This window comes from Coturnix japonica, chromosome 4 (genome assembly GCF_001577835.2).
Source record: "Coturnix japonica isolate 7356 chromosome 4, Coturnix japonica 2.1, whole genome shotgun sequence".
Taxonomy (NCBI): Eukaryota; Metazoa; Chordata; class Aves; order Galliformes; family Phasianidae; genus Coturnix; species Coturnix japonica.
Window position 1 is genome coordinate 8,666,944 of NC_029519.1, and position 24,420 is coordinate 8,691,363.

The following is a 24,420-nucleotide window of genomic DNA, read 5'->3' on the forward strand; positions in this document are numbered from 1 at the left end:
TAAGGGTTTCACAGCTGTGAAATTCTGACTATAATTCAATTAGTATTTAGTCCTCAAAAAACCTCTTACAGAGTAACCCCACAAAAGGAAGCTGTAAGGCCTGTGCTTGAGTTAAGGTATTCACTCAATAATAGTATCCCAAGAGAGAAGGCACTGTAAGCAGTATGTAAGCTGTGTGTTGCTCACATGCTCACTGCCTGCACTGAAGTACTACAGCCTGGCTGGGAGCTACTTGCTGATATCCTTACTCAAAGGAGGAGCATTATTTCACGTGCCTGCTGAACTGAGCACCGATTTAACAGTAATTAAGGTCTGAGAGCAAAGATCACAGTAGTAGCCTTCCAGTGTAAGAGAGAGTTCAACTGTAATTCTGCTCCCTCTGGAAAAAAATCTTTTATAAAAGGTTTTGTATGCTGAGTTAACAATACTCACCATTACTGCTCCCTCTAGATAGGAAATTTGTGCCACTGGCAGTGAAACCTCTGTGAGCTTTGCTAGAATTAAAACAAAAGAGTGATTTACCACTATTTGGACACGATTTTCCCACTGTTTTTGGAATTCCCAATGCAAAGGGCAGGATAGACTTGATTCCACAGTCAGTTAAGTTATCCACTTTTATACAAGAAAATCATGATTGATAATATCTCATATTTGCTCTGCCTTGCTTTTATTTGATGTGCCAAACAACTTGAAGGAATTGCTTCTGAATGAACTGCTGTCAGATTCAAGCACTTATGCAAGTCCCTTTGCTAAAGGGAGTGGAACTGCTGTTTAGGAAGTGCAGCTGGGACTCAGGCTGCAGTCAGTGCCCACATCGTGCCTCTGGGCGTGTTGTTCTTTGGGCCTCTTCTCCTGTATGGTGAAAGCCAAAATGTAGCACAGTACTCCTGTTTTCATACCCTGAAGCATTTGGCAATATTACAGCAATTCAGAAAGAAGGTGTGTTAATGATAGTCCTGTGCAACAAAGTAGGATACAGGGGATAACACTGTACAGCTGCTTGTTCAGGTGTTTTTGTTTTCATTATCAGTGTATGTTTCCTGTCAGAGGTAAAACAAAGATCTGAACAATGTATGACCATTGCTGTTATGTTTTATTTGTTTTTTGATATTGCAGCAACAATAGTTTTGCAGTACTGTGGCTGAAAAGCTACACGCTTGCTTGGAGGTTCTGTTACATAAAACATAGCGATCCTTGAGTACATATCGAAGTGCTGCAGATCAGACTAGCAGCACATATGCTTTGTGGCTTTGTGATTTAGGGTTTTCTTTTTCTTTGCCTGTGTCCCTGACAGACAATTTTCTACACAAGTGTTCTGCTCAAATTCTGTCCAAATCCAGATCTCCTGCATCTAACTGGGCCTTAGAACAGTGTTGAGGGAGTTTGCCATTGTTGCTATCCATTTTCCTGGCCAGCTTTGTCTTAGCAGTTGTGCTGACAAGCATCAGATTCTAGTACAGGGTCACCAGGATACTGATGTCTGCTCTGAAGGTGCTTTAGATGATGGAAGATGGTAGGTGATAACTGTCTGGGCCCAGGCCTTGCTTAAGGTTTTGGTCTGTGTTTACTGCCTCTGATCAGAGGATGACCACAGAACACATATTTGTGTAGACTATGTGACAGAGAGAGTTAATATTGTGTTGTGTCATGATGAAAGAAATAAGCCTCGCTCTGCTATCTCACTGATGTGGATCTGCAGCTTGAATAGCGACAACAGCAGATGTGCCACATATTGATGTTCTCATTGTCTCTCTGCTATGGCTCTCATTTGCTTTGTCCATGGAAGACGACTTTGCAGGTGTTCTTTATTCCTGATGCATCTGTAGGAATATGAATGATTAAGTGTGTCTTTCTGAAGAAAGCAAAGTGGAAGAAGGTAGTTCAGAAGAGACGCTTAAAAACAGAAACGGGATGCTCTCCCTTCCTTAGGGAGCACTGAAATTCTTTGATGCTATCAAGCTTGCTTATACTTCAGAAAGCTGTTTCCTGAAGCTATGCCTCTTTTCATTTCCCTGCAGATGATGCTTCTGTCAAGTCTTTAGGTCTAGCAGGAGAGAGCGATAGTAAATATTCTAATAGGTAAATTTTGGCAGATTTAAAAGTACGTGAACAGATGTACTGTACAAGTGTCAAATTTCTTGAGTACTTCGTTCTTGAAGCAACACTGCACTTTAATCTTTCCAACTATTTCTTTTTTTGCTAAGGCAATAAAAAGTCTGAAAATGACAAGCAGATCATGGGCTCTGCAGTCCTCTGAGGAAGAGGAAAGGAATGTATTAACTTACAGCTTCATCTTCTAAACTCGGGAAGCAGCTCATCAGGTCTGCTCACCAAACAGGCAGCAATATCTACTGTTGTTGATAGAGTTGAAACGATAGGAGAAATCAGCCGTATCATGAGCATCTTTATTGCAGAAGTTACTGCTCAGAATTCATCAGCTATCTGATGTGGGGTCTCCATAGCACTGCCCTGTTGGTGATGTTGAAGATGATAATGCACAACACTGACTTTTCCAGAGGTACTGTAGTCATAGCTGACTGTTGGTCTCAGGATAGTGACAGAAGACAGAAATAATATGCATAAATGGAATAGCACACAGAATATCTGAACCATGAAGAATCCATAACGTAGCAACCAAAAGCTTAATTTACTACCTCCAGTCCTGCTGCCCAGATCCTTCGGATCAGCTGGGAGCTATGAGGCTGCTTTACGCATTGGGGGGACTGGCAGCTGCCTGATGTTCAGCCTTCATTTCAGGGCTCCGCCTTTTCTGCCCCAAATCATCCTAACACTTAATAAGTTGATCAGTTGTCAGATGCCAGGCCAAAGAGGAGATGTTTTATGGTGTGATGAACATTTTGGCACATGAGCCAAATGTTAAAAATTAGGAGCAAATCAAACAAGCGGTACCGTAAAGCGCTTTCAGTGGTAGAATAAATAGGGTTCCACTCTTGGCTAGAGTGTTTGTGTCTGTGAGGTGGTGGCTGGCACGGTGGTCAGAAGGCAGCAGATGTGAAAGGGGCAGTGGTGGGTGTGGGATTTAGGCAGAAATGCATTCATTCTCAATAAAAGATGCTTAAGAATGTCTGTGAGGAAAATGGTTTCAGGTCAGAGCTTTGGTTACGGTGAACGTTTTACTGTATTACTGAATGAAGTAAATCTTTTCCAGTTCTGTATTTCATTTTACACACACTACCTCTGAAACGTTAACACCACCTTTAAAACAACACAGAAAATGTGAATTAAGAAAATAAAATAAAATAAAAAAAGCTTTTATAGGCAATAAATTATTTCCAACACGCATCCTCTAACTCTGTGCCTGTTTTTTAGTTGTGTGAAACATTCGGTTTGGGTTTTGTTCTGTTTTTCTCTCATGTAATTTGTCTCAGTCTGTGGACAGGGAAATAACGAAGATGTGATCTTTGGGAGAAAAAAGATCAGCATATGTTAACGGTAGTGAATATTTCTATTAATGTTTAAGGGCAGCGCAGTGAATCTTCCCAGCTGTGCGGGTTGTGGTACAGCTATTGTAAGGAATGAATATTACACTTAGAAATACTCTGGTACCAAATGACTATGTGACGTTTCTTAATGCACCACAGATGAACTGATGAGAGGGACGGGTCAGTCTCAGTGATGTGATGACAAGGGGCAGGATTTTGCTTTTTCTGAGGTACAACATCTGGAAAGAACGCTCTCGTATTTTAGTTTCTGGTATCTTCATTTCCTGTTTTATTTATTTTTTTAATAACCATATGCATAAAAACCTTTAAGATCTATTTGGATTTGCTTGTAAGCAAACGTGACATTAAAATGGGTCAGGAGCAAGCTACAGCTCCCGTGTAAACACAGACATTTAATGTAATCTTAAAAAGAAGCAAGTCCCCATCATTGCCCCCATGTCTGTGTCTATGAAACACGTGGGGAGGCAGCAGAACCAAGGTGCCCGATCCTGGCATATAAACAAGCTGCTGTATTTATGAAGAGGTGGTGAATCTTCTGCCGCGATGATTTCTGTTTTAATTTCACAATTGGGTTTCGTTTTTCTTCAGGAAGTTTAAACCTTGGTCTGTATTAACCAACTAAAAGCAATCCTAAAATGAGGGTGATTTCCTTCTGGGCCGATCTAGCAAGGCTTGTAGGCTGAGTGGCTCAATGTGATACGTTAGTGTTTGTACTGCATCCCTGTTATCTGTATCTGTATGTTTAGCAAAACAAACCACTATCAGTCTTGACCTGATGTACCTCTGCTGTAGTCCAGGATGTTCGATCTTGGCTTATTGGAGAGATGGATGCCTGGTGAAATAACACCATGTGTTTATCTTGATTCTTTTCTTGTGGTTGTTCAGTCCATGTAAGGGTATTTATGATGCTGTATTAACAGAGATGCTCATTTCCTTCTCCAGAAGCCTGCTCAGCTATTTTTATATAAGATGTCGGTCTTTGCCTTAATTTGTTGCTGAGAAGTTGTGCCACAGAGACTTTAACTTACCCACAGACGGTTCACAGGATTTGCTTTGAAATGTCTTTGGTTAATGACTCCTTTCCTGTGGTTGTTCTCAGTTGTTTTCTCCTCCAAGTGCACCATGAGATTTTGTTTCTTCCCGATGCTGATTTGGTTCCATTTGGAAGATACCCCGTATGCATGTGTTCGGTTAGAGACGGCTTTTCCTCTGTAGGAAAGAGAGGAAGGAACGTTGTACAAACGTATCTGTAGCGCCCAGTCAGAGCAAAGGGCTATTTAGCGCTGGTAACTTTGTCTACGAGACTCAAGGATATTTTTCTACGTCTGTCACGTTTGGGATTGTGGCGAAATGAAATAAAGGTGAACGAACTCCTTTTCCTACACCACGTTCTCTGGTTTCTCTGTTTGTCGCCTTAACGCCCGACGTGTGCAAAGCTGGACACCCTTATTCCTGGCACCTCCTTCCTCAGCAGCATCCTGTGCTGTGATGGTGAGGAGGGACCCCAAAAGGCACCAAGGAATTACTTTGCGCTCTCGTGTTTGCAGCTGTCGGCTGTGTAAGGAGTCGCTCTGGTGCGGTTTATATCGCTTTATTTCAAGCAGGTGGCAGCAGAGCTTTGGCTGGCTGTTCTGTGCTGTGCGGGCACACGCGTGCTCACCTCATTTGTTGGTCTTTAAACTTCAGTTCCGTGTGATTACAATTACCTACAAAACGGATGTGAATGAAAGTGACTGAATTCATCCAAAACGCGGCATTAAGACCCAATCCGACCTCACGTGCCCATAGAAAACGACGAACAAGAAGCCATTGGTGCGGAGGGGCCGTTATGGGCTTATGTGGGTGGGATGCGGAGGAGATGTTGGAAGTCAGAAAAGCAGAGAAATGAGCAGGAGGAAAACACGTCCGACAACAACAGGGTTGTGGGACACGCTGAAATTAGGTTCTATTTCGTTTCTTTATTTCTTTATTTTGGAGTAGCGGGGGATGCTGGCTGTGGTTCTATTGCCACCTGGCGGCAGAAAACTCCCAGTAAGAGGGGAAAAATGCTTCCGGCTGTTGTGGTTCACAACGCTTGTGTTGTATGGGTAAGAAGCTGGCTGTAACCGAGGAAGAGGTCTGGAAAACTTGTGTCAGTGCTGTCCTTCAGCAGAGGGATGCGCTTCCACAGTTGAAGTGAAGGTGTAGGTGCCCCGGGAGCTGCTCCAGGTGACGCATTGAAGCTGTGGCTGTGGTGCCAGGTGCTGCTCAGAAAGGTAAAAGCTGCCCCACGGCCTCTCGTGCCACCCTCTGGCAAATGGGGCTCTCGCTTTGTGCTGCTGCGAAGCAGGAGCTCCTGCTTTTTTTGCAGGAAGGTTTTTCCTGCTCTCAGCCTTTCTGCAACTCTGTGCTCCTTTCTGTTCGATGGGAAAGTCGGTGCAAGGTCTGTTATCTCTTCCTTCACCAGTGTTTTGGGTACAGCTGGCCTCAGAACAGGGACGGGGCTGTGGGAGGGCTCCTGTGCTGGCACTTGCTAGAACCAGCGCTGTCTTTTGGCCTGGAAGGCCTTGGAAACAAAAATGCACTGTTAGTATTTGGGCAGGAGGCCAGCTGCATCATCTGCCTCCTCCTGAAGGGAAGCAGTATTTCAGGGCAAGAGGAGCTGTACGTAAAGCCCTAACCCAGAAAACAGCATCAGCCCTTGGATTTTATCTCTCAAGTCTGTGTGGATGAAACAGGAGGTGAATCCTTGCTGCTCCTGCACCACTTAACTCAGCAGTTACCCAGAGAGCTCTCGGACACGCAGCATGCAGAAGAATGAGAGCAGCAAGACCCACCAGCTTCTTGCTCTGTCGTATTTGCAAAGCCACTGTAAGCAAACTGCCTTTGCTGGTGGGCCTTATTTCCAATAACAGCGAGTAAATGGCTCACTGTGATCTTAACTGCAAACACACTTCATGAATTCTGCCAGCAGTTTAATAGTGAATTATTTCTTTATGCCCACGTGTCTTTCTGGTTCTCTTAATTCTGCCAACTGTTTAGCTCAGCAATCTCTTCTCTCAGCATCCCACACTCTCCAAGCCATATAATCCCAGTTCTGGACCATTAGTTAAAAGCAAAACCGATCTGAGGGGAACAAAACCAACACACTCGGAGTTGCAATAAGGAGCTGGTGACCACCCCTGTATTGGAGGCAGACTCCCTTCTAGCTCTGCCTTCTGCCTCCCGGCTGAGCTCAGGGCTGTCAGAAATGAACGTATATCCTTTCTCGTGCCTCAGGATCGCGCTTCAGAACCACAGCTTTCTGATTTCAGCTCTGTTAAAATGTTCATTTATCTACATCATAAATCTCCAAGTGCTGCCCTGGAAATGTCATCTCCTGCTGACGTCAGTGTGCTATGAGCTCACTCAGTGCCCACTATGATGTTCCCTCATTAGGAAATAGGACAAACACACATGACTTCATTTGCAGAATCTTATTTGCCTGAATGACGTCAGTAGAGAAAATATGAGAAAATAATGCTTGGCGGATTGCTTTGGTTTGATTGCTGAGCAGTCAGGTAATGAAATAATTCAGCTGAGCGCAAATACTCATATCAAGGAGTTAAATCACCTCTGTATACTGTTTAATGGATTATCCCCTCTTTGACCCTCATACACCTTCCAAGTGAAGGCACCAGCCATGGTGTCACACTGAGCACTCCCTGCAGCTGCTCACTCTGTGCCCATTGCCCTGTGGCTGCAGTGCTGGGCATGGCTGGGGGTGGGCACCTGGGGGCTGGCAGAGCCCCGCATCCCCCGAGGATGGGGACAGCAGCATCACCAGCTGCTCGCTACTCCCACGCTGAAGCAATGTGTTGATTCACTCTGTAATTGATTTGGGCAACTTGAAGCAATTGGTTTCCAAGATACCACATCCTTCAGATATTTAAAAAATCAGAACTCTGGCGGTATATTATATTTAAATGTCGATGTATAATGTGTGTGTGTGTGTATATATACACACTCATCGCTCTCTGTGTGAATTGGAAATGCGTGCATGGGAAGGGAAGCGTGTGCATCTGTTGCATCTCATCCAAGGAGGCTGCGGGGTGGAGCCCAGCATCCAAGGAGGTTCAGTGGGTGGCATCTGTCTGAGTCACTGTGCTGTCAGCATTGCAGCAGGGCCTTCAAGTTGCTGCTTCATCTCCTGAGCTGGCTTTCTTTTGTATAGCTGGTTAACATCCTGACCACATACAGCTGCTTAAGTGCAATTCCAGACTGTTCATAAAAACAAAGGGGCAGTGACCAGCTCCCCTTGGCAAAGTTATTCACCATTTCTTTAGGAAGCGTTGCTGTTCTCACCATCAGTTCCTCGCATTTCCATGACTGGGGCAGACCATGCCCAGGTGCTGTGTCAGGGAGCTTTCTGGATACACGGCGCCGCGGTTCAACAACCCACATGTCAGACTGGAGTCTTGAAGTCCCCAGAGAGTTGAATCTCTCAGGAAACATTCAGGATCGCGCAAAAAGGTTTTAGCAGCTCTGTGTGAAATCGATGCCAGCTGAAAGATGGACGGTCTGGAGGCAAAACAGCTGAGTCGGTAGCACGCAATGTACTTCATTTTCAGCAGGCTAGAAAAGAAATTAAGACAAAAACTGAGAAGCATTGCACTCCTATGGAGACAAAGCAGAAGAAAGATGTTTTTACATACATTGTGGGATGAAGATAAAAGCGTAGAGGAGCTTGAGCTTGGGATTGCATTAGGGCCAATCAATGTGCTTGTCATTTGGGGGGTTAAAGCAGTCGGTAAGAGCTCAAAATACGACTTCCTGCTCAAAAACAAAACAAGCCCCCGCGCTCACCCACACACAGAACAAGAAGCTGAAATGTTCTCCAACTTAACCCTTCCCAAGGTGAGAAGGATTTGCTGATGAAACAAGCTCTTGAACCTGTCCACTTGTCAGCGAACTTGGAGGTCTGTTCAGGCAGGGCTATGCCCAGCATTCCTGTGTTGCTGTTAGGTGGAGGTTTCCAAGGCACAGAGAAGCCGATGCCATGGAGAAGCTCTTGTTTCTCACAAATATTTAAAGGACTTTGAAGGGAAATGCATTAGCAGCTGTTTCAGCAGGTGCTTTTCAAACTGAACCACCAATCCCTGCAAGTTAACCACCCTCTTTCGCAGCAGTATTTGGTAAAGTGCTGGTTCAGCAGACAGCAGCCTGTGCTGTAGGTGACCTCTCCTTTCCCCAGTTCCATAGGGTACAATGAAGTGTAGATGTCCCTTGGACAATAGCACAAACAAAAGAATTCCTGGAGTCTCAAAGCAACTTGCAAAGAGCTGGAAGTGCTGGTTTAGTGCTGGACAAACAAGTGAACAAACAAGGAGCAACAATTCTATCTATCACTGTGTTATGCAGGGCTGTCAGCGTGACCTGGGGAGCTGGGAGGAAATGCTGAGCACTCTATGCGATGTCTTATGAAGGAAAGTTTTTAATGTAAAAAGCTTTATGGTAACACGTTCTTCTCTACTGGAAAAGAAGACAATGTTTGCCCCATTGAAATCCTATCTAATTTTGTAATGGATCTGTAGGTGTCTTGTGCCAGCTCTATGTTTAGATAAGCACACTCCTTGCTTGAAAAATGCCATCTCCCTACTTTAAATGGAGACACAGGTTTATCTGTAGCAGTTAAAACAGACGGAATAATCTCTGAGGGAAAATATCTACCATCCAGTAAGAGAAGTAAGCAATATTAATAGACGGATGTAAAACGTGTGTAAAACCATAAAATACTTTATAACTGTCTTATAAAAATGCATTAAGCCATGAGGATTTTGTCATAACACAAGAAATATGTTACTTCTGTTACTGCAAGCTTCATAATTACTCTTAAACATCCATTGTTCGGTAATTCAGAGTTTAGAAGGGCGCTTCGTTTTTGATTGTTAAGAGCTCAGAGTTCGTGTGCTTTAAAAAGGAATCGTTGGGAGGCACTTATGGTGCTCTACAGATACTAATTTAGCATTAAATCTCAAGTTCCAGAACTGCTGTCCTGGCCGCATCCTGCCTATAGCCCTTCCTGCTGAGCTCAGCAACTTCAGCTTTCACTTAATGGGGCAGATTTCTTTCTTTGGGCCGATCTGAACTTCAGCCTTTTGTCATCTGCCTCCATTTGTGTGCACTTATACACACGTACATTTTATAAATTGATAAAGTCTTTTAATTCCGACTATCTCTTTCAAATGCTCCTGTAATTACAAGGTACATCGTTCACTTTGGATTTAAATATACTCCCTTCCCACACAAACCCAGCATTCTTTCCTTTATTTTTTTTCCTTATGTTACAGTTGACGTATTTTAACAGTAAGTATTACTTTTTTTATATTGAGAAATCAGATCCTTCTCTTTTTAAGAGTCCAGCTCTGGTGCTTTTTGTCGTCCTTCCAAAACTGGTGCTAAACAGTGTTGGTTGCTAGAAAAAATAGCAGCAGCTGTTCTTCTGTTACATAAACGTTGATGCTCAGAATTACAAGTTTAAAAACCTGGCACTTAATAAAAGTAGGATTTTATTTAGCCAGCCATAAGATGCTCTGGTGTTTCTGTAGAGTGTTAAGCATCCATTCATGCAATACCCATCTGGCTGGGGAGGGGAAAAGGTGCAAAGCCAGCCCTGGGGCACTACCATGGCTGCAGCATGGAGACACAGACTGAAGGCTTTACCCCTACAAGAAAGTGATGCAATCACATCTTGCCTTCACTGCTAGAGAAGGAGAGATCCCGTTTGTGAAGTTACTGAGGTTTCACTGAATAGCACTGCCAGATCATTGCTGGAGGATTTAATTTTGATGCGGCCTTTGCCTCCTTCCCATCCCCTTTAATATGGTCTGCGTAATAGAAGTGCTTTAGCAGCAAGACTCTACATCTCTATATACTCTCCTTCCTTTGAGTCTTGTTGTATCAGATACTGGGCTCAATTCTAATTTGCTTGTTCTTATTGAAGCATCACTGACTGCATGAATGCTGCAAACTTAAAGCAGTCCAGAACTGGCCTTTTGTAGCCTGGTTAGGGTGCTCAGGGCGCCTCCTGCCAGCATTATTCTTCCTGTTCACAGAAAGTTATTTATTGTTTACTCTCCAGTGACCTGCTGATGTTCTGCTGTGCTGGGTAATAGCCATTCTTTAAAAGTCTGACCTCATTCTATTAGATGCTTCCTTTGTTAAGTGCTCTCATTTCTCACTGAAGCCAATACACAATATTTACTAAATAAAAAAAACAACAACCCTCTCCCACTAAAGCCAATGAGAATCTGCCTCTCAGATGGTTTGGACTGTATTTTTTCCTTATCATTAAGAAGTCTGTTCATCTGTCATTTTCTACTGCTTACATCTGTTCCGCCATGGCTACTGATCAATGCCAGTGACAGCTTGTCGTTAGAAGGAGAAGCAGCTCGTCCAGTGTCAAAGTCAACTTGTTGAAAACTCTTTCTAGTTCCTTGTCCTTGTAGATTTATGGCAAATGAGCAAATATTACCAAGAACTGGAAATAGTAACAAGTAATGTCCTTTTTAAACTGAGCATCCAGCTGCCCTACGACCACTGCTCTTTATTAAAGTGGGAGAAGAAACAACGAAATGAACAGTGAAGCATTTTGTGGCATTTCCCTGTATGAAAGATAGTGTTCAAAAACAAGTTACAGCTGTAAATTTGGCTTCAGATTTATCTTGGGAAAGCTCAATGTGAGTGGGGTAAATAGCTCTGACTTTGCCGGTAGTGTTAGCAGCTAGCACTGACCAGACTGTACAGTCAGCTCTTTAAGGGCAGCATGCTAAAGCAGAAGGACAAGTAAAGAGCAGTAAGGAGTTAAGGCATGTAGGAATTCTGGATTTAATACAAGCATGTAACGCCAATTTAAAGTAATGTGAGTTACAGACATGCTACAGAGAAAAATATGTATCTTCCCTTAGTCTGTTAAACAAACCGTATGTGACTAAAAAGGGGCCTCAGCCTGATATATAGGCTGGGATAGAGTTTCAGGCAAGATCTATTCACTTACCTGCTCATCTGCATATAATACTGTTATTTGTCTAATTGTTTCTATTCTTGTCTGTTTGGTATGTAAAAATGCAGTGAAGCCATTATGTGGGGAAAGAAAAGGAAAGTAGTTGAGATGATTATTCTGTTATCAGTCATGACTAAGATGAAGAGAGATATACTAGCAAGGCATTATTCCTAAAATAGATACCTTGCAAACAAGAAATGTCAGTCAAATGAGGTTTAAATTAAATTCCTGATGGCAATTACTTAGAGAATGATCATGTTATTATGAATACGTTCACCATTTTTAATGGAAAAAGAATATGGGCTTCAGATACATGTTCTGAAATGCATTTCAGAACGTCCTTGGCTTTTACCATATGTTTATATCCTGTCATCCCTCTGCAAAATAGATACTTGGCTTAACTGTGCCTTTAAGAAAGACTCTGTGCGCAGGATGGTATGAAAATGAATCAAATCGAGAAATCGGCACTTGAATGAAGTATTGAATGGCCACAAACAAACGACCTCACTGGGAGAAGTGATGAAGTGAAGAAATGTGATGTGGATTCCAAATAAAGAACTGATGAGTCAAGTTGTGTCCCAATTGGAACAGGAGCAAAGTCAAGATGGCTTGAAAATAACCTTGATAACAGCGGAGAAAAAATAGCAATCAATCCAAGTTCTACTGACCAGCAGAAGCCAGGAGAAAGGCAGTGGGCTGGGGGTGAGCTGATTTTCTCCAGGAGTGAGTGTTCTGAAATTATGACTTAAAGCAATTATCCGAAGACCTAAACTGGTATGACTGAAGTGGTATTCAGCAACCTACTCTGCATTACCAGGAACACAGCGATTACTCATGCAGACATGTCCTTTTGTTCCACAGCAAGGGGAAAGCAATTACTAAATTTAATATATTTATTTGTCTATTTATGCCTCAAGACACAAACAACTACCACTACATGACTGCTGACAGCTACTAAGTCCCTATTTAATTTTTCAGGTTGAGACATTTTTCTTTAATTATAACCTTCCAAAATGGGAACACTTCTTTTCACCTGAGATGATTATGATACTGGTTTGAAGCCTGTGGTCTGATATGTAGGTTCCTACCTAAAGTTAGGGACTGGCAACAGCTTTGGCTCCGGACCATTGTAAAAGTAACACAATGCTGTCACAAAACCTTGCATGGATATTGAGATCATGATGATTTTAGATGCCATCAATTCCTCAAGTATTCATCATTTTTGATACATTTGCATGGTGGAACATCATAATGGTTTGTTCTGGGCCCTGGGATAAAACTGGCTGTGAATTCGAGCTGGATTTCTCAGGTTTGGCTTCAGCTTCAAGGATTGGGCTGGTCTGAAAAAAAATAACAAAGCAAGTTTTGGAAAATACTGAAGTAAGTCAGAGTAAGTTTTAAAAAGTAGGATCAACTGCTGGTAGCAGATTCGTCATCTCTTGGTGTGTTCAGACTGTTGTCATAATTCATTTCAATGTTTAAATACTTTCTCTGGCCTGCATTTGCCTCAGCGAAGCTCAGGTGTTTATACCATAAATACAGTTGCTCTAGTTTTCTTTCCTTGGAAAGGGAACTGTGCTACCCAATAAATTCTTGTTGTTGAGTACGGGTTTGATAAAGCTGGTCCTTTTGGTTTTTCCACAGTAAGTCTTTAAGTAGAGGCTGGAGTATTTCTGTGGTTTGTTGCTGTGCTTTTCCAAGCACAGACTCCAAAACTATACATGAAACCCAAGACTCTGTCTCTGCAGTAGTGCTTATGGAAGTAGGACAAACTCCCTCTTCACCAGATTGCTGCTTGTCTATCCAGCCCTTGTGGTAAGTCTGTAATTTGCTTTGAGTTGCTTGTCATCCCACAGAGGACTTTGATAGCTAATGACTGCTCATTACTTTCCTTTCTCTTTGTAATTTGTGCACACTATTGGTAGCTATTTTATATTGACTTCCAGATCACTAGTGAAAATGAGTACTGAGAAAATCCCTACCTCCATTCATGGCTGACTGAACAGATCAGGAAGCTTAGCCTGGGCAACAGAGAAGAGCACCGCAGGATGGTGAAGGTGGGAAATACACCACACGTACAGTCATGAACAATGAGAAGAGAGTGATTAATCCCTCTCCTTTGCAATGTACAGTTGGGGAACAACAGATGAAATTAAGCAGTAGGCTTAAACTGAGACTTCTTGAGGTAAGATACAGATGTGGAACTGGTGAGATGTTATTGTTGATAAAATGTAGAGATTCAAGGCAGCTTGGGTAAATTCATGGAAGAAATCTCAATCAAGAATAATTCTGCATAATATGCATCCATGGCTCAAGAAACCTGAACTGGTGGAAGCTGAAATCAAATTCTGGAGAATTACTGTGAGGTATTGCTCACCCTGTTTGCATTTTCTGTCTGGCACCTGCTTCCTTGGCCACTGTTAGAAAAAGGACACTGGATCTTTAATGTGACTGTCTGAGATGTGTCAGTTTAAAGCACTCGCCCAGGTTTGCAAAAAAGAACAACAAAATAAAATAATTTATACTGTAGGATATTAGAATTCCAAACACATTTTGAAATGAAGAACAACTCCAGAGTATGAAGTGAAACAAAGAAATTTACATAAAGTGTCTAGCTGAAGTTTCACTCGCTGTGCCCATACAGCTTTTACTCCCTGTTGTTGATGCAGTGTGACCAGCAGAGATGTACTGTGTTTTCTGAGAATTTTCTTTAGCTCATTTTGGGTAAAAGTGGCAAAGTTTGCTGCCAGACTTGTCTCATGGGGCTACTTGGCTACTCCTCTGTAATAGCCTGAGAAATGAGAGTGAAATAGCAAGTGGAAAGGCTCTTTCTTAGGGTGTTGTACAATGACCGTCATCACTTAAATTGGTTTGCATTCTTATGCATAAACAGGCTTTTTGAGAACTTGCTGCAAAAGTACAGAAGATGTAATTGTAAAAATACAATCATAAAGCTGAGGCAGGAATTCAGTAAGTGCCTCTTCACTTCGTGCATTCAGCATAACCATAACTGAGTAGAAAAGTGGTTCTTGCTGTTTTCCACGTAATTGACTTCTCTCTCCTCAGTAGGGTGGGGCACACGACATAATGAACTGTTTAACAACATCAAGATGTTTATAATGTATTTTATATCATCTCTCTGTAAGTGCATATGTGAGCTTGGCTTTATTTGCGTTTTTAAAATATCAGTATAAATAGAATGGGTTATGGACTCGCATTTATATTGCATATTCAGACAAACTCAACGTTGATTAAGTATTTTCTGATTATACTCTTCCGTAACTTTATCAAGGAATATAGAAAGGTTTGCCATTGTTATATTAGTCTGTAGAAATAAGAAAATCTTGCTGTAACATTTACCTTATCAGAACCAGATCAAATGATGCTGTGTGTAAAGGTTGATCAGATACAACGGTGACCCTGGACTGAGGATGAAAACACTGCACTCTTTGACATCAGAGTGAGAGCACACCCTCCAGAGCACCTGAGCTGTGTGTAAATCAGGTCCTGCTCCTGTACAGATCTGGCACAGACACAAGCACACAACTCAACGTTCTCTGTGTCTCAGGACAGTTCTGTTCTCTAACACGAAGGGGAAAAGTCGTGTTAACAGAAGCAGGCTTTGTACCCACGTAAATTCATCCACGCGATAGGAAAGAGCTGCACTGCTCACACAGCGCAAGTATTGTTGAACTGTGTTGTACAAAAGATTAAAGGTGAAATAATGATGAATTTGAATAGACTCGACTTACAAAATTAACTGTACCCACCCCAAAACCACCTTAAGAACCACCACAGGATAAAAATTTCAGTTTTGGCTTGGGCAGTTTGCTCAGACTTTGCTTTTATATGGTCTATATATATATATATATATAATATATAGATCTTGCTGAGCTGGATACTTTACATGTATCCCATGGTCACTCTGCTTTGTCTGCTTTGCTTTCTAGGGTGGAGCCGCTGCACTTGCCATTGTCAGCATGGTTCAGATTCCATATCATTAACTGTCAGCAGGAGGGGAACGGAAGAAACCGGCCTGAATAGAATATTCTTACTTGGAAAAGTTGCCGGATGAAGGAACACAATGTTCGTAGGATCCTTCTTAAAGCATCAGCTTTATGGACAAGGCTGACCAAGCCTGCTTTAAATCTGTATTTAACGCAGCCCCGCAATACACTGCCGGCTCCATCCCGCTCCTTCACCTCACATCTCACATCTCCTCACATCTCACATCTCCTCACATTCCCCCTCCCGCCGCCATGCTGGGATTCTCCGTCCCGCGCTGACGTCACCCCCGTGCCGCGCAGTCCCCGCCCCCGCTGCCCGCCATGTTGGGGGGTGTGCGCGGGGCAGCGCACAGCGGAGCCGCCCCCGCCGGCCGGCAGCAGCGGTAGCCCGAGCTTCTGCCGCGGTGCGTGGGCACGGGGCCCGTTACGGCCCGCTTCCCTTCAGCCGCCCCTCCGGACCAGCCGCGGGGAATGCGCGGAGGCGGCTGGAGGCGGCGGCTCCCCCGGTGAGGAGGAGAGCGGCGGGCAGGGCACAGCCGGGACATGGTGCCGTGCGCTCCGCTGGAGGACGCGGAGGAGCCGGAGCCGTGCCGCAAAATGGAGCTGTACGTGAGCGGCGGAGAGGTCAGTGCGGGGCGGGGCGGACGGACCCGCGGGCACCTGCTCCGCTCTGCCCGGCCGCGTGGGAGCCGGGGGCCGGGGGCGGGAGGAGGAGGTGGAGGAAGGGCTGGAAGAGGAGGAGGAGGAAGAGGGCGGGCGGAGCGCGGTGCGGTGCGGCACGGAGCGGCACCTCGCAGCCGGTTCCCCTTGTCGCCCCCGCGCACCCGGCACGGCCCCGCCGCTTCCTCCGCCCGCGGCCGACGCCACTTCCTCGCGGCCCGAGCCGTGCCCGGCGCTCGGTGCCGTGACAAAGCTCCGCTGCCCGGGGCTGAGCGCTGAGGGCACGCGGGGAGTTGCCCTGGAGCTGCTGTGCTGCGTGTCCCCGTAGGGAGCGGTGCCAGGTACGGAGCAGCTCGGGAGCTTTGGTTGGTATCGGGCTCAGTTTTGTGGTCTCAGCCACCGTGGAAAGTTGGTCCAACTTCCTGCTTAGTCGTGCTGGTGGCTCTGGGTGTCTCTGTGCTGTACTAAGAGCAAGAGGTCACTAAGAGGGACGGATTCAGAGGCACTGCTCAGTGTGTGTGCCCAGGAGTCAGAGCCAAATGCAGCCTTAAAGCTGGCCCGGCTCTGTGCTCCGGTCATGTGTTACATCGAGCAGAAAGCAACGCTCAGGTATTGAAACTTTGGCACTTGTAAATCAGAAGCGTGGGATTACATTGCTGTGTTGTCAGCTATGACAAGTGGAAGATTGCTCCTTAGACGCATGGAAGATGATATCTGAAAGGAGCTGCTCCCAACTGGTTGGACTTGCTTTCTGCGGTGCAGGAGTCTTGTCTTATCATGAGTGAGAGCTCTATAGCAGCCCATCACTGTGTGCAAAGTGTGTGACGTAGGCCTGTGTTTCACTTTTGGGACAAGTGATGTGTTCGCCTTTATAAGATCAGGTTGAAATTCGCTTCTCAGCGTCAATGTATGTGCATGAAAAGGAAAACTCAGTAATTCACAGTGGGAATGAAGCCAGGACATTCAAGATTCTGGGTTTATTTTAGTTTTGTACTGCTGTGTCTACAATGTTAAAGCAATGCAATTACTGGACACGGTGCTGCACTTTAAATATTCTAATGATCCCATAATTAACACAATCCATGTAGCTCAGTAATAGAAACATCCTAATTATGCTGGTGAAGCTACAGGTAGGGATTAAAAAGTCACCATGAGTATTAAAGCTTACTTATAACTATTAGGGCTTTGTGAAAATAGTAGGCATGAGGTTTACTGCAGATCTGAGAACTTTCTTGGCACCAGTCAGCTGCTTTTTAAGAGTATTGCGATATATTCAGCTTTAAAGTACTTGAAGTTCAAGTGCTGCACTTGGAGCCTTAACCGTGGTTATTGCCCATCTCAGAGCAGATTCTGGCTGGACAAATACCGCTGCACCACCATGGGTGCTGCTTTCAGAGCACTGAGTTCATGCTCATTCATCAGACCCAGGATTTGCTTTAAGTTCAGTGTTGGCAGGAACACCAGACAGGAGGATCTGGGGGTGCACTGAGTGATGGGTGTCCGACCGGCAGCTCAGTGTTTGCAACAGTTGCTATTGAATTGCACTTTTCTCCAGCTCCTGCAGGAACTGCTTACCTAACAGTATCCAACTAAAACTGTTTCAGTGTGCTGTGATTAAAAGGAGACATCGTGTCCTTGTTAGATTTGGCTGGAGGTATTTAAGACCTCTATTCATTTATTCAAAAACCAGTTTCTTCAGTTCCCGGGTTACATTAGCAAATAATTACTATTGTCATAACGCTTTATCTCAGGTGGATCTCAGGGATATGTAGCACTTCCAGCTTGCTGGACTTCTATGCTAGTTGGTTCTGAGGATTTAACGAAGGTGATTTGATTCATGTTTCTAAAATGAAGTATTGCTTACAATGCTTCATATAACCATATGTTTGCAATTTGATAGGTCTGGGTGACCTTGGACTTGCTGGAGCTATGGTCAAATAGTATCACTGAGAAATTGCTTTTATATTTTAAGGACAAAATTACTTGCGCTTAGCACAGGTCTCCATTAGTTTTACTGTAGGAGGAAGAATCAGAGTAACGGTGCTCTCCAAGGAATCTGTTTGTTGGCTAAATTTAGATTGACTTTATTAGAAATAAGTGCGTTTCCAGTGAAGAAGCACTTGTGACAACTTGATGAACCAAAAACAGTTGGCAAAGGGAGAATGTGATCTTGAAGGTAGGAAACAACCTTTCACTCTTGGAGGTGTAGAAGCAGCATGAACTTTTGGAGGAAGTTTAAAGATTGAATTATTTTGTCCTTTTTGGGCTTCTTTGTAGCGCTGAGGCTGAGATGTGTGTACCATGGAAGTTGTTGTCTATTCTTATGTTCCTTATGTTTCACAGTGCCACTTGGTGAAGCAGTTCTGTAGCTATGGTAATTCCTTAAGCATAGGTAAAAGAGTTAGTGTCATGCAATTGAAGCTTGAAATATTGAGTCAACTTGTTTCCTTTCAAATAAAGGATTACTGAGTATTTTCATTGTCATTAAAGAATACATCGGAGGTGTTGATTATTGACAACTGGAGTGGATTATGACAATAACAACAACCTACAAAGGGACAAGACAGTATTTGATAGCATCTTATTGGTCAAGCCATTGAAGTGCCAAAGTAGTCAGAATTTAGCAGAATGCAGCGATTTTTGAATTTTCTGCTTATTTAATAGAAGTGGTGTTGCATGCGTTTGAAATGAGGAGTGTATAAATAGTGTGAATTGCATAGAGGTGACCTCGTACTCAATTATTTGTCTTTGAAGCAAATACTTCTAAAGTTAATCGCCTAATTGTCTGCAAGTGACGAGAATGGCAAGGCTGGAACAGCAAAGTGACTGGAAATAAAAGCATTCAGCTAGAAATCTGGGCTCCATTGGGCACTGCAGCCTTGGTGAAGGCGGGCTCGTGAGTTGAGCATTGCTGCTGTTGTTGTATGTAGTCTGTCCATGGCAATTTAAGTCAACACATCTTTGGTTTGGGTCCATGTTCTTAGCTCATCCTTTCAAGAGTGTTCAGATCGTGGTCTGTCAAAGGCCACTGAATTTTGTCAGTGCTAGGAGTTGCATAACTCCTTTGTGAGTAATTACTGGCAGTGACGTGGATGACTCAGCTACCTAGTGCTGTGTATCTCTGAGATCTCCACAATTAGGCAGTGTTGTGCTAAGGAGAAAAAAAAAACATAATCGTAGTTGCACATAACGTGTGAATTGAGGGCCTGCAGCCATTGCAGCAATGCCCAGTCTTTATAAAGATTCACAAGAACTAAGTGCCTTAAATGAAGATGGGAGAAGTAAGCACAGTAATACTCCTAAATGGAAAGCAATTAATGTCTTTCTGCATTGGAAAGTGCTGCAATAGTGGTTGGTATATTGCTTTGGAACATAGCTGTGGAGGAGTTCTGAGTCTCCAGAGGGGCTGGGGCTCAGCTCAGTCCCTTCAATCTTCCCAATCCATCTAGATTTGTACAACCTGTTAGCTTCTGATGTATAGAAGTTCTGTATGTATGTTGATGTACTACTTCATTGCATCAAGAATAAAACTTGAAATACATTGTGTACAGTGCTCTACCTAAAAATGACTGTGTTTTTGCTTTATTTGCTGGGCTGTGCAGCTGCAGCCTGTTCCCTGCCAGGCAGCAGTGTCAGGGGCTGCAGGCCTTGGTGAACTTGGCAGTCCCTGTGCTCATGGCCGGGGTTTTGGCTTGCTGCAGTGATAGCGAGTACAAGACATGCATAGGTCTGCATCTGATAATGGGAGGATCAAAATGTTCCCTTAAAATCAGTAATTATATGTTGCTGAAGGTTTGTTAGCCTCTGTGAATGTACATGTCATTCTCCACAGGAGAAGGGCTCTGTAAGTTTGCCTGGGAATTATGAAATTAGGGACACTTTATTTAAGGGTGGATGGTTCTATCTCCCTGTGCCAATTGATATATTTAAAGTGGGTGTGAGTTATCTGGCCTCTGTGGCAGGGCCGGGGAATCCAGGCCTGCTGGCCTTCAGTGCACAGCCTGGGGTGTGTGCTTTGACCCTCCTGAGGGCATAAGAGCCCTGAATGCAACCCCATGCATGTACAACAACAACACCTAGAGTTAAAATATAAATAAAAATGTATAATAACAATAAACTATTGTTTTTATCAAAACAATAAATATTTTTTTATTTTATTTATTTATTTATTTTATCAAAGTTGTGGATGTCTTATAGTAAGAACGAGTTCCTTTAAGCTTCAGTTCCTAAAGTTTTTAGACAGTGCTTAAAATCAGTATTAAAATGTCAATCTGCTGGAGTGTACACAGAAACCCAACATTTCTCAGTTCAGTCTCATGAGATGCACTTCAGTAGCCAGTTTACTGCTAGTTAAATTAGCAACACAAACTCTTTGCAGATGTAATTCAAAATAAGAGAAGAATAAAAGTGGTCTTCTTAACACTTTTTTTTTCCTAAGTCATTTTTTCAAAGCCTTCAGAATAAGGGGCTGGTAATGTGAGTTTACTCCCTTAAAATCTTGGCATAAGCATTTCAGGAAATACTTCTGTAAATTGGGAGGTGAAGTGTGTCCTGTGCCACACTGGTTTTCATTTCAGTGAGGTGCTTTTGGTGACCGTTTGTCTGGTCTGAATTTACAGGCCTCTCAAACCATGATCCATTCAGCATGTAAACAGTTAAAAAGTCCTCAGTGTGAAAAATGTATATTGAGTTAGATGGTTCGGACCTTTGGTAATTCTGGGATTCCTCTGCTCTGCCATAATTGTCTGAGGGAAAGCATGTGCAATAGTGTGCAAGCCTATTACTAGCCTTCAGAAGTTTAGATATTCTCCTGAGGTAATATGGTGTAGTCCCAACAAGTCATGAGACCCATTGCGTTAAATTAGAAGGCAGGTTACACTGAGTTAACTCAGAGAGAGCTCGGCACTGCAGCACTGGGTCCCAGCCCGCACCTCTGGTAAGCCTCTTACCTGCCACCTTGTCTGACCTCAGCTTTGTTTTCATCTTGCTGTGCAGTGACTTCTGTTCACTTTTATACTGATCAACAGAGCAGGGTATTTAATTTTGATACTTTCTGTTTGGAAAGCATTCACTTTTGCCTCAGTGTCTGAGTTTAGTTGGTATCTTAGCGCAAGTTAATCTTCAGATTGCTTGGCTAATTGTAGAAGTTCAGAAGTACTGAACAGTGAAACAATTCAAGGATGAAAGGGTCTTCTGGAATACTGGGACTTGCTTTCTTTCCTCTGGTCTCTATGAAGAGGGAGTGCTTTCTAATTCTCGGTAATAAAGTCAATTTCTGTGTTCATAGACGTTCGGAAAGGAATTACACGCTTAGAAGTTTAACTAGATCTGTCCTTTATGTGTTTGATTATAATTATGTGTTGAAGTCACTAAAGGTGAGCTTGTCTGAAGAAGCAGAATTTTGTACTTTTTTGGTGAAGGTGAGAACTGAGAATTAATTTCTATTTTTTTCTTGTAGTATATGAGAAGCGCTGGAATCTTCTAGTTACTGAAACCTGGCCAATAGCAGTAACTAGGCAGGGTAGTAATGTTTTGATTTTTGTCATTGGATGCTTTTTAATTGAATAACTAACCAACTTGTGGTTTCTTCAAGCTAGTAGCTCTTGAGTTGTGATCTGACAGGTGTTTGTTTTTCTCTTCTAAGTGGATGGTGACCAGGACTTATGAACAAATAAGGCAGCAGTACAGTTGTCTGTGTGTCTGTCAGGCAGTGGAAGTAGATTTATGTGCTTGAACATAAAATTCTTCGGACTCAAGATTGGCAGGAGTCCCAGTTTTTGTAATTGTAAAGAGACCGGATGGGGGGAAAGCAACAATGAAGGGGGAAAGTGTATGAGAGGAAATTATTAATTAAGATGACACTTGATTACCTGCCATAAAAATCCAGTAACTTACTGTATTTGATTTGCCATAAAGCTGAAAGTGTGCTTGCGTGGCATGCTCAGAAACTGAGTAGATCAAATAGCATACAGGTTTTTGATGCATAAGCTCGTTCCAGCAGCAACAGTGAGATTATCTGCAGTTAAGCTGCTGTTTTCATTGTGTATCTGCAGTTCTGGTGGCCGGTAATATTGGTTCCAGAGCTTAAATTTAAGTAACAAAACTTGATAAATATTTACCTTATTTAAAGAGAGTAAAAACATACAGTAAATGAGGTGTGAGTCCATGAGTGAGGAGTTATCATATTTATGAATATCTGTAGTGGAATCCCTTTTCATTGCTGGCTTTCGGACAACTTTGATGGGCTTCATGTTAGTTTACGCTTGAATGTATTCTATGAAAACTGTGAGTGTAAATCAGATAGCACTGAGGCATTTGAAATGAGATTGGCAGTTGTATCTGCTATGAACTTTTACGTCATGCAGTTAATTCATTACTGAGTATAGTGGGTGTTCCTTTCCCCCCAAGTATCTAATTGAAAGAAGACATGCAAAAAGAAGTTATGCAGCACAAGAAATGCTTTGGCTTCTGTATTGTGTGCAAGGCTTCTGCATCCGGTGTAAGAGGTTTGTGAATTCCCTGCAGGGGTGAGGGGTGCAGTGCGTAATGTGTATGTGTGACAAACAAGTGCTAAATATGCCAGCTCTTGTTTAAGCAGACAGGTCTTCTGTTATATACTCATCTGGACTTGTAGTTAATGCGAGCAATGTGTTATCTGTGGTTAAAGTAAATGGAAATACAGAGAAGAGCTGGAGTAACCAAAGCCTCATACTGTGTCCTCTGATTACTTTTGTCAGTGAGAATATAGTCTAAAAGCGCTAGCATCTTGATACAGAAGTTGGAGATCTGATGTTATCGAAGTCATTAATTTAGGACCTAGCTCTCCAAGCTGTGCATGAAACGAAGAGCCCTTGTGGGAGGAGCAGGGCAAGTAGTTGAGGGTTTGCTTAGATGTCGCAACCACAGCAGCATAAACCTGTCCTTTCAGCCTGACTCGTCAGTCAGGTTTTCTGTTCTGATCTTAAACAGGCATGGTCTGTACGGTGTTTCGAGATTCTTTGTAATCCTGTGTTTTACCCATCCGCATACTGGAAATTGTGCTGTATTTTGGTATCTTAGGCACGTATTTTAGATAAATTCAGAAGTACAAGACAAATATGTCATCACCTAGTCAGGAACTTACTTGCTTCAACTCCTGTTGTCAAGAAAAAGGTAGTTTTGAGTTTGTGTGTCTTATTTTCTGACTTCTATTTAGTATTTTCTTGTGTGGGATCTGTGCCGCGTGAAGGTAGTTGTGCTGAGCACTTAACGTAAGCAAATTAGCAATTATCACTAGCAAAATCCATAACTGGCTTCACCCATTTTTATCAGGTATTTCCAGTTTAGAATTAATACTTTGCATGCTGAAACAGAGCATGTCCTTTGATTTATATATGTATTTTTTTTCAGTTGTTGAACATCATCGAATTGTTTGTTGCTGAAGTAAAGCCTTAAACCTGATAGCTCTGTTTATAAAGTAAACTTTTTTCTGCATGGAGATGGAATTGATCAGCATCTGAAACATAGATGTTTGTGCAGAAGAATTTTCTGTTAGTGCCATCTTGTATGAATGGTATCTGCAGTTCTTAGAGAAGGAGTTTTAAACTGACTCCAATGAAATAACACTGAAGTGACGCATACAAAGGGATCTGTAAAAAGCAGTAGTAGTTCTTGTTTGAGACTAAAGTTGTAAATTACAGAATGAAGACCAGCGAATTTCCCATGTGTTCTAAAATGTGATTTAGTCAAATTATGAACTGTTTTGTGTTTGTTTTTCAAAAGTATTTCATCTTACTGTTTGTTTTTCTTTGTCCTCCATCCCTCTCCAGCTAAATGGCCTTAAAATGGCAGATGAGCCTATGGAAGAAGGTGAACCATATTCCTACCATGTAAGTATGTTTGATAGATGTTCAGCTTAGACGCTCATTAGCATAACTTTCTTTTGAAGCGAAATGTGTATGTTGCCTGCTCTGTGGGTTTGGAACTTGTCGTTTTATTTTACCAGATATGAAGAGGTTCCATCTCTGAGATTCTGAAAATCAGCATTTGGGTGGGGGCCTGAGTGGCTTGTTTGAGAGGGCTGTGCTTTATGGAGGGCAGTTCTTCTGTAATGAAGAGAACATTCATAGATCTCTCAAGCTCAGAAAATACTTGGTCTAACCTTGAACCTTTGATACACTGTGTGTTTAGTGCTTCTCTTGCTACAGAAGAATAGACAATGGTGTGTTTCTTTTAACGTGGTTGCTAACATTTATTTAGAAGATAGCAATTCATTTTTGTAGCAATAAAT

At 42.8% G+C, this 24,420-nt stretch overlaps 1 protein-coding gene and 1 long non-coding RNA gene across 4 annotated transcripts in view; one reads left to right on the top strand and one right to left on the bottom strand.

The window, feature by feature from the left end:
• Positions 1-2,503: 2,503 nt before the first annotated feature.
• Positions 2,504-15,755, bottom strand: LOC116653401. Its single transcript, XR_004307148.1, has 2 exons — positions 14,845-15,755; positions 2,504-8,057 (listed from the first exon to the last, which is right to left on the bottom strand). It is a non-coding gene; the product is annotated as an uncharacterized LOC116653401 (long non-coding RNA).
• Positions 15,756-15,847: 92 nt separating this feature from the next.
• The window catches only part of RPS6KA6 (ribosomal protein S6 kinase A6), a 37,632-nt gene continuing 29,059 nt past the window's right edge, over positions 15,848-24,420 (top strand). For 2 of the 3 annotated variants that reach the window (XM_015860512.2, XM_015860510.2), the window contains exons 1-2: positions 15,848-16,115; positions 23,960-24,019. In XM_015860512.2, the coding sequence (XP_015715998.1) occupies positions 16,035-16,115; positions 23,960-24,019 (141 nt within the window). In that variant the 5' untranslated portion in view covers positions 15,848-16,034. Of the gene's footprint in view, positions 16,116-16,283; positions 16,493-23,959; positions 24,020-24,420 lie in introns of those variants that run through there. The other variant, XM_015860513.2, reaches the window with a different exon arrangement.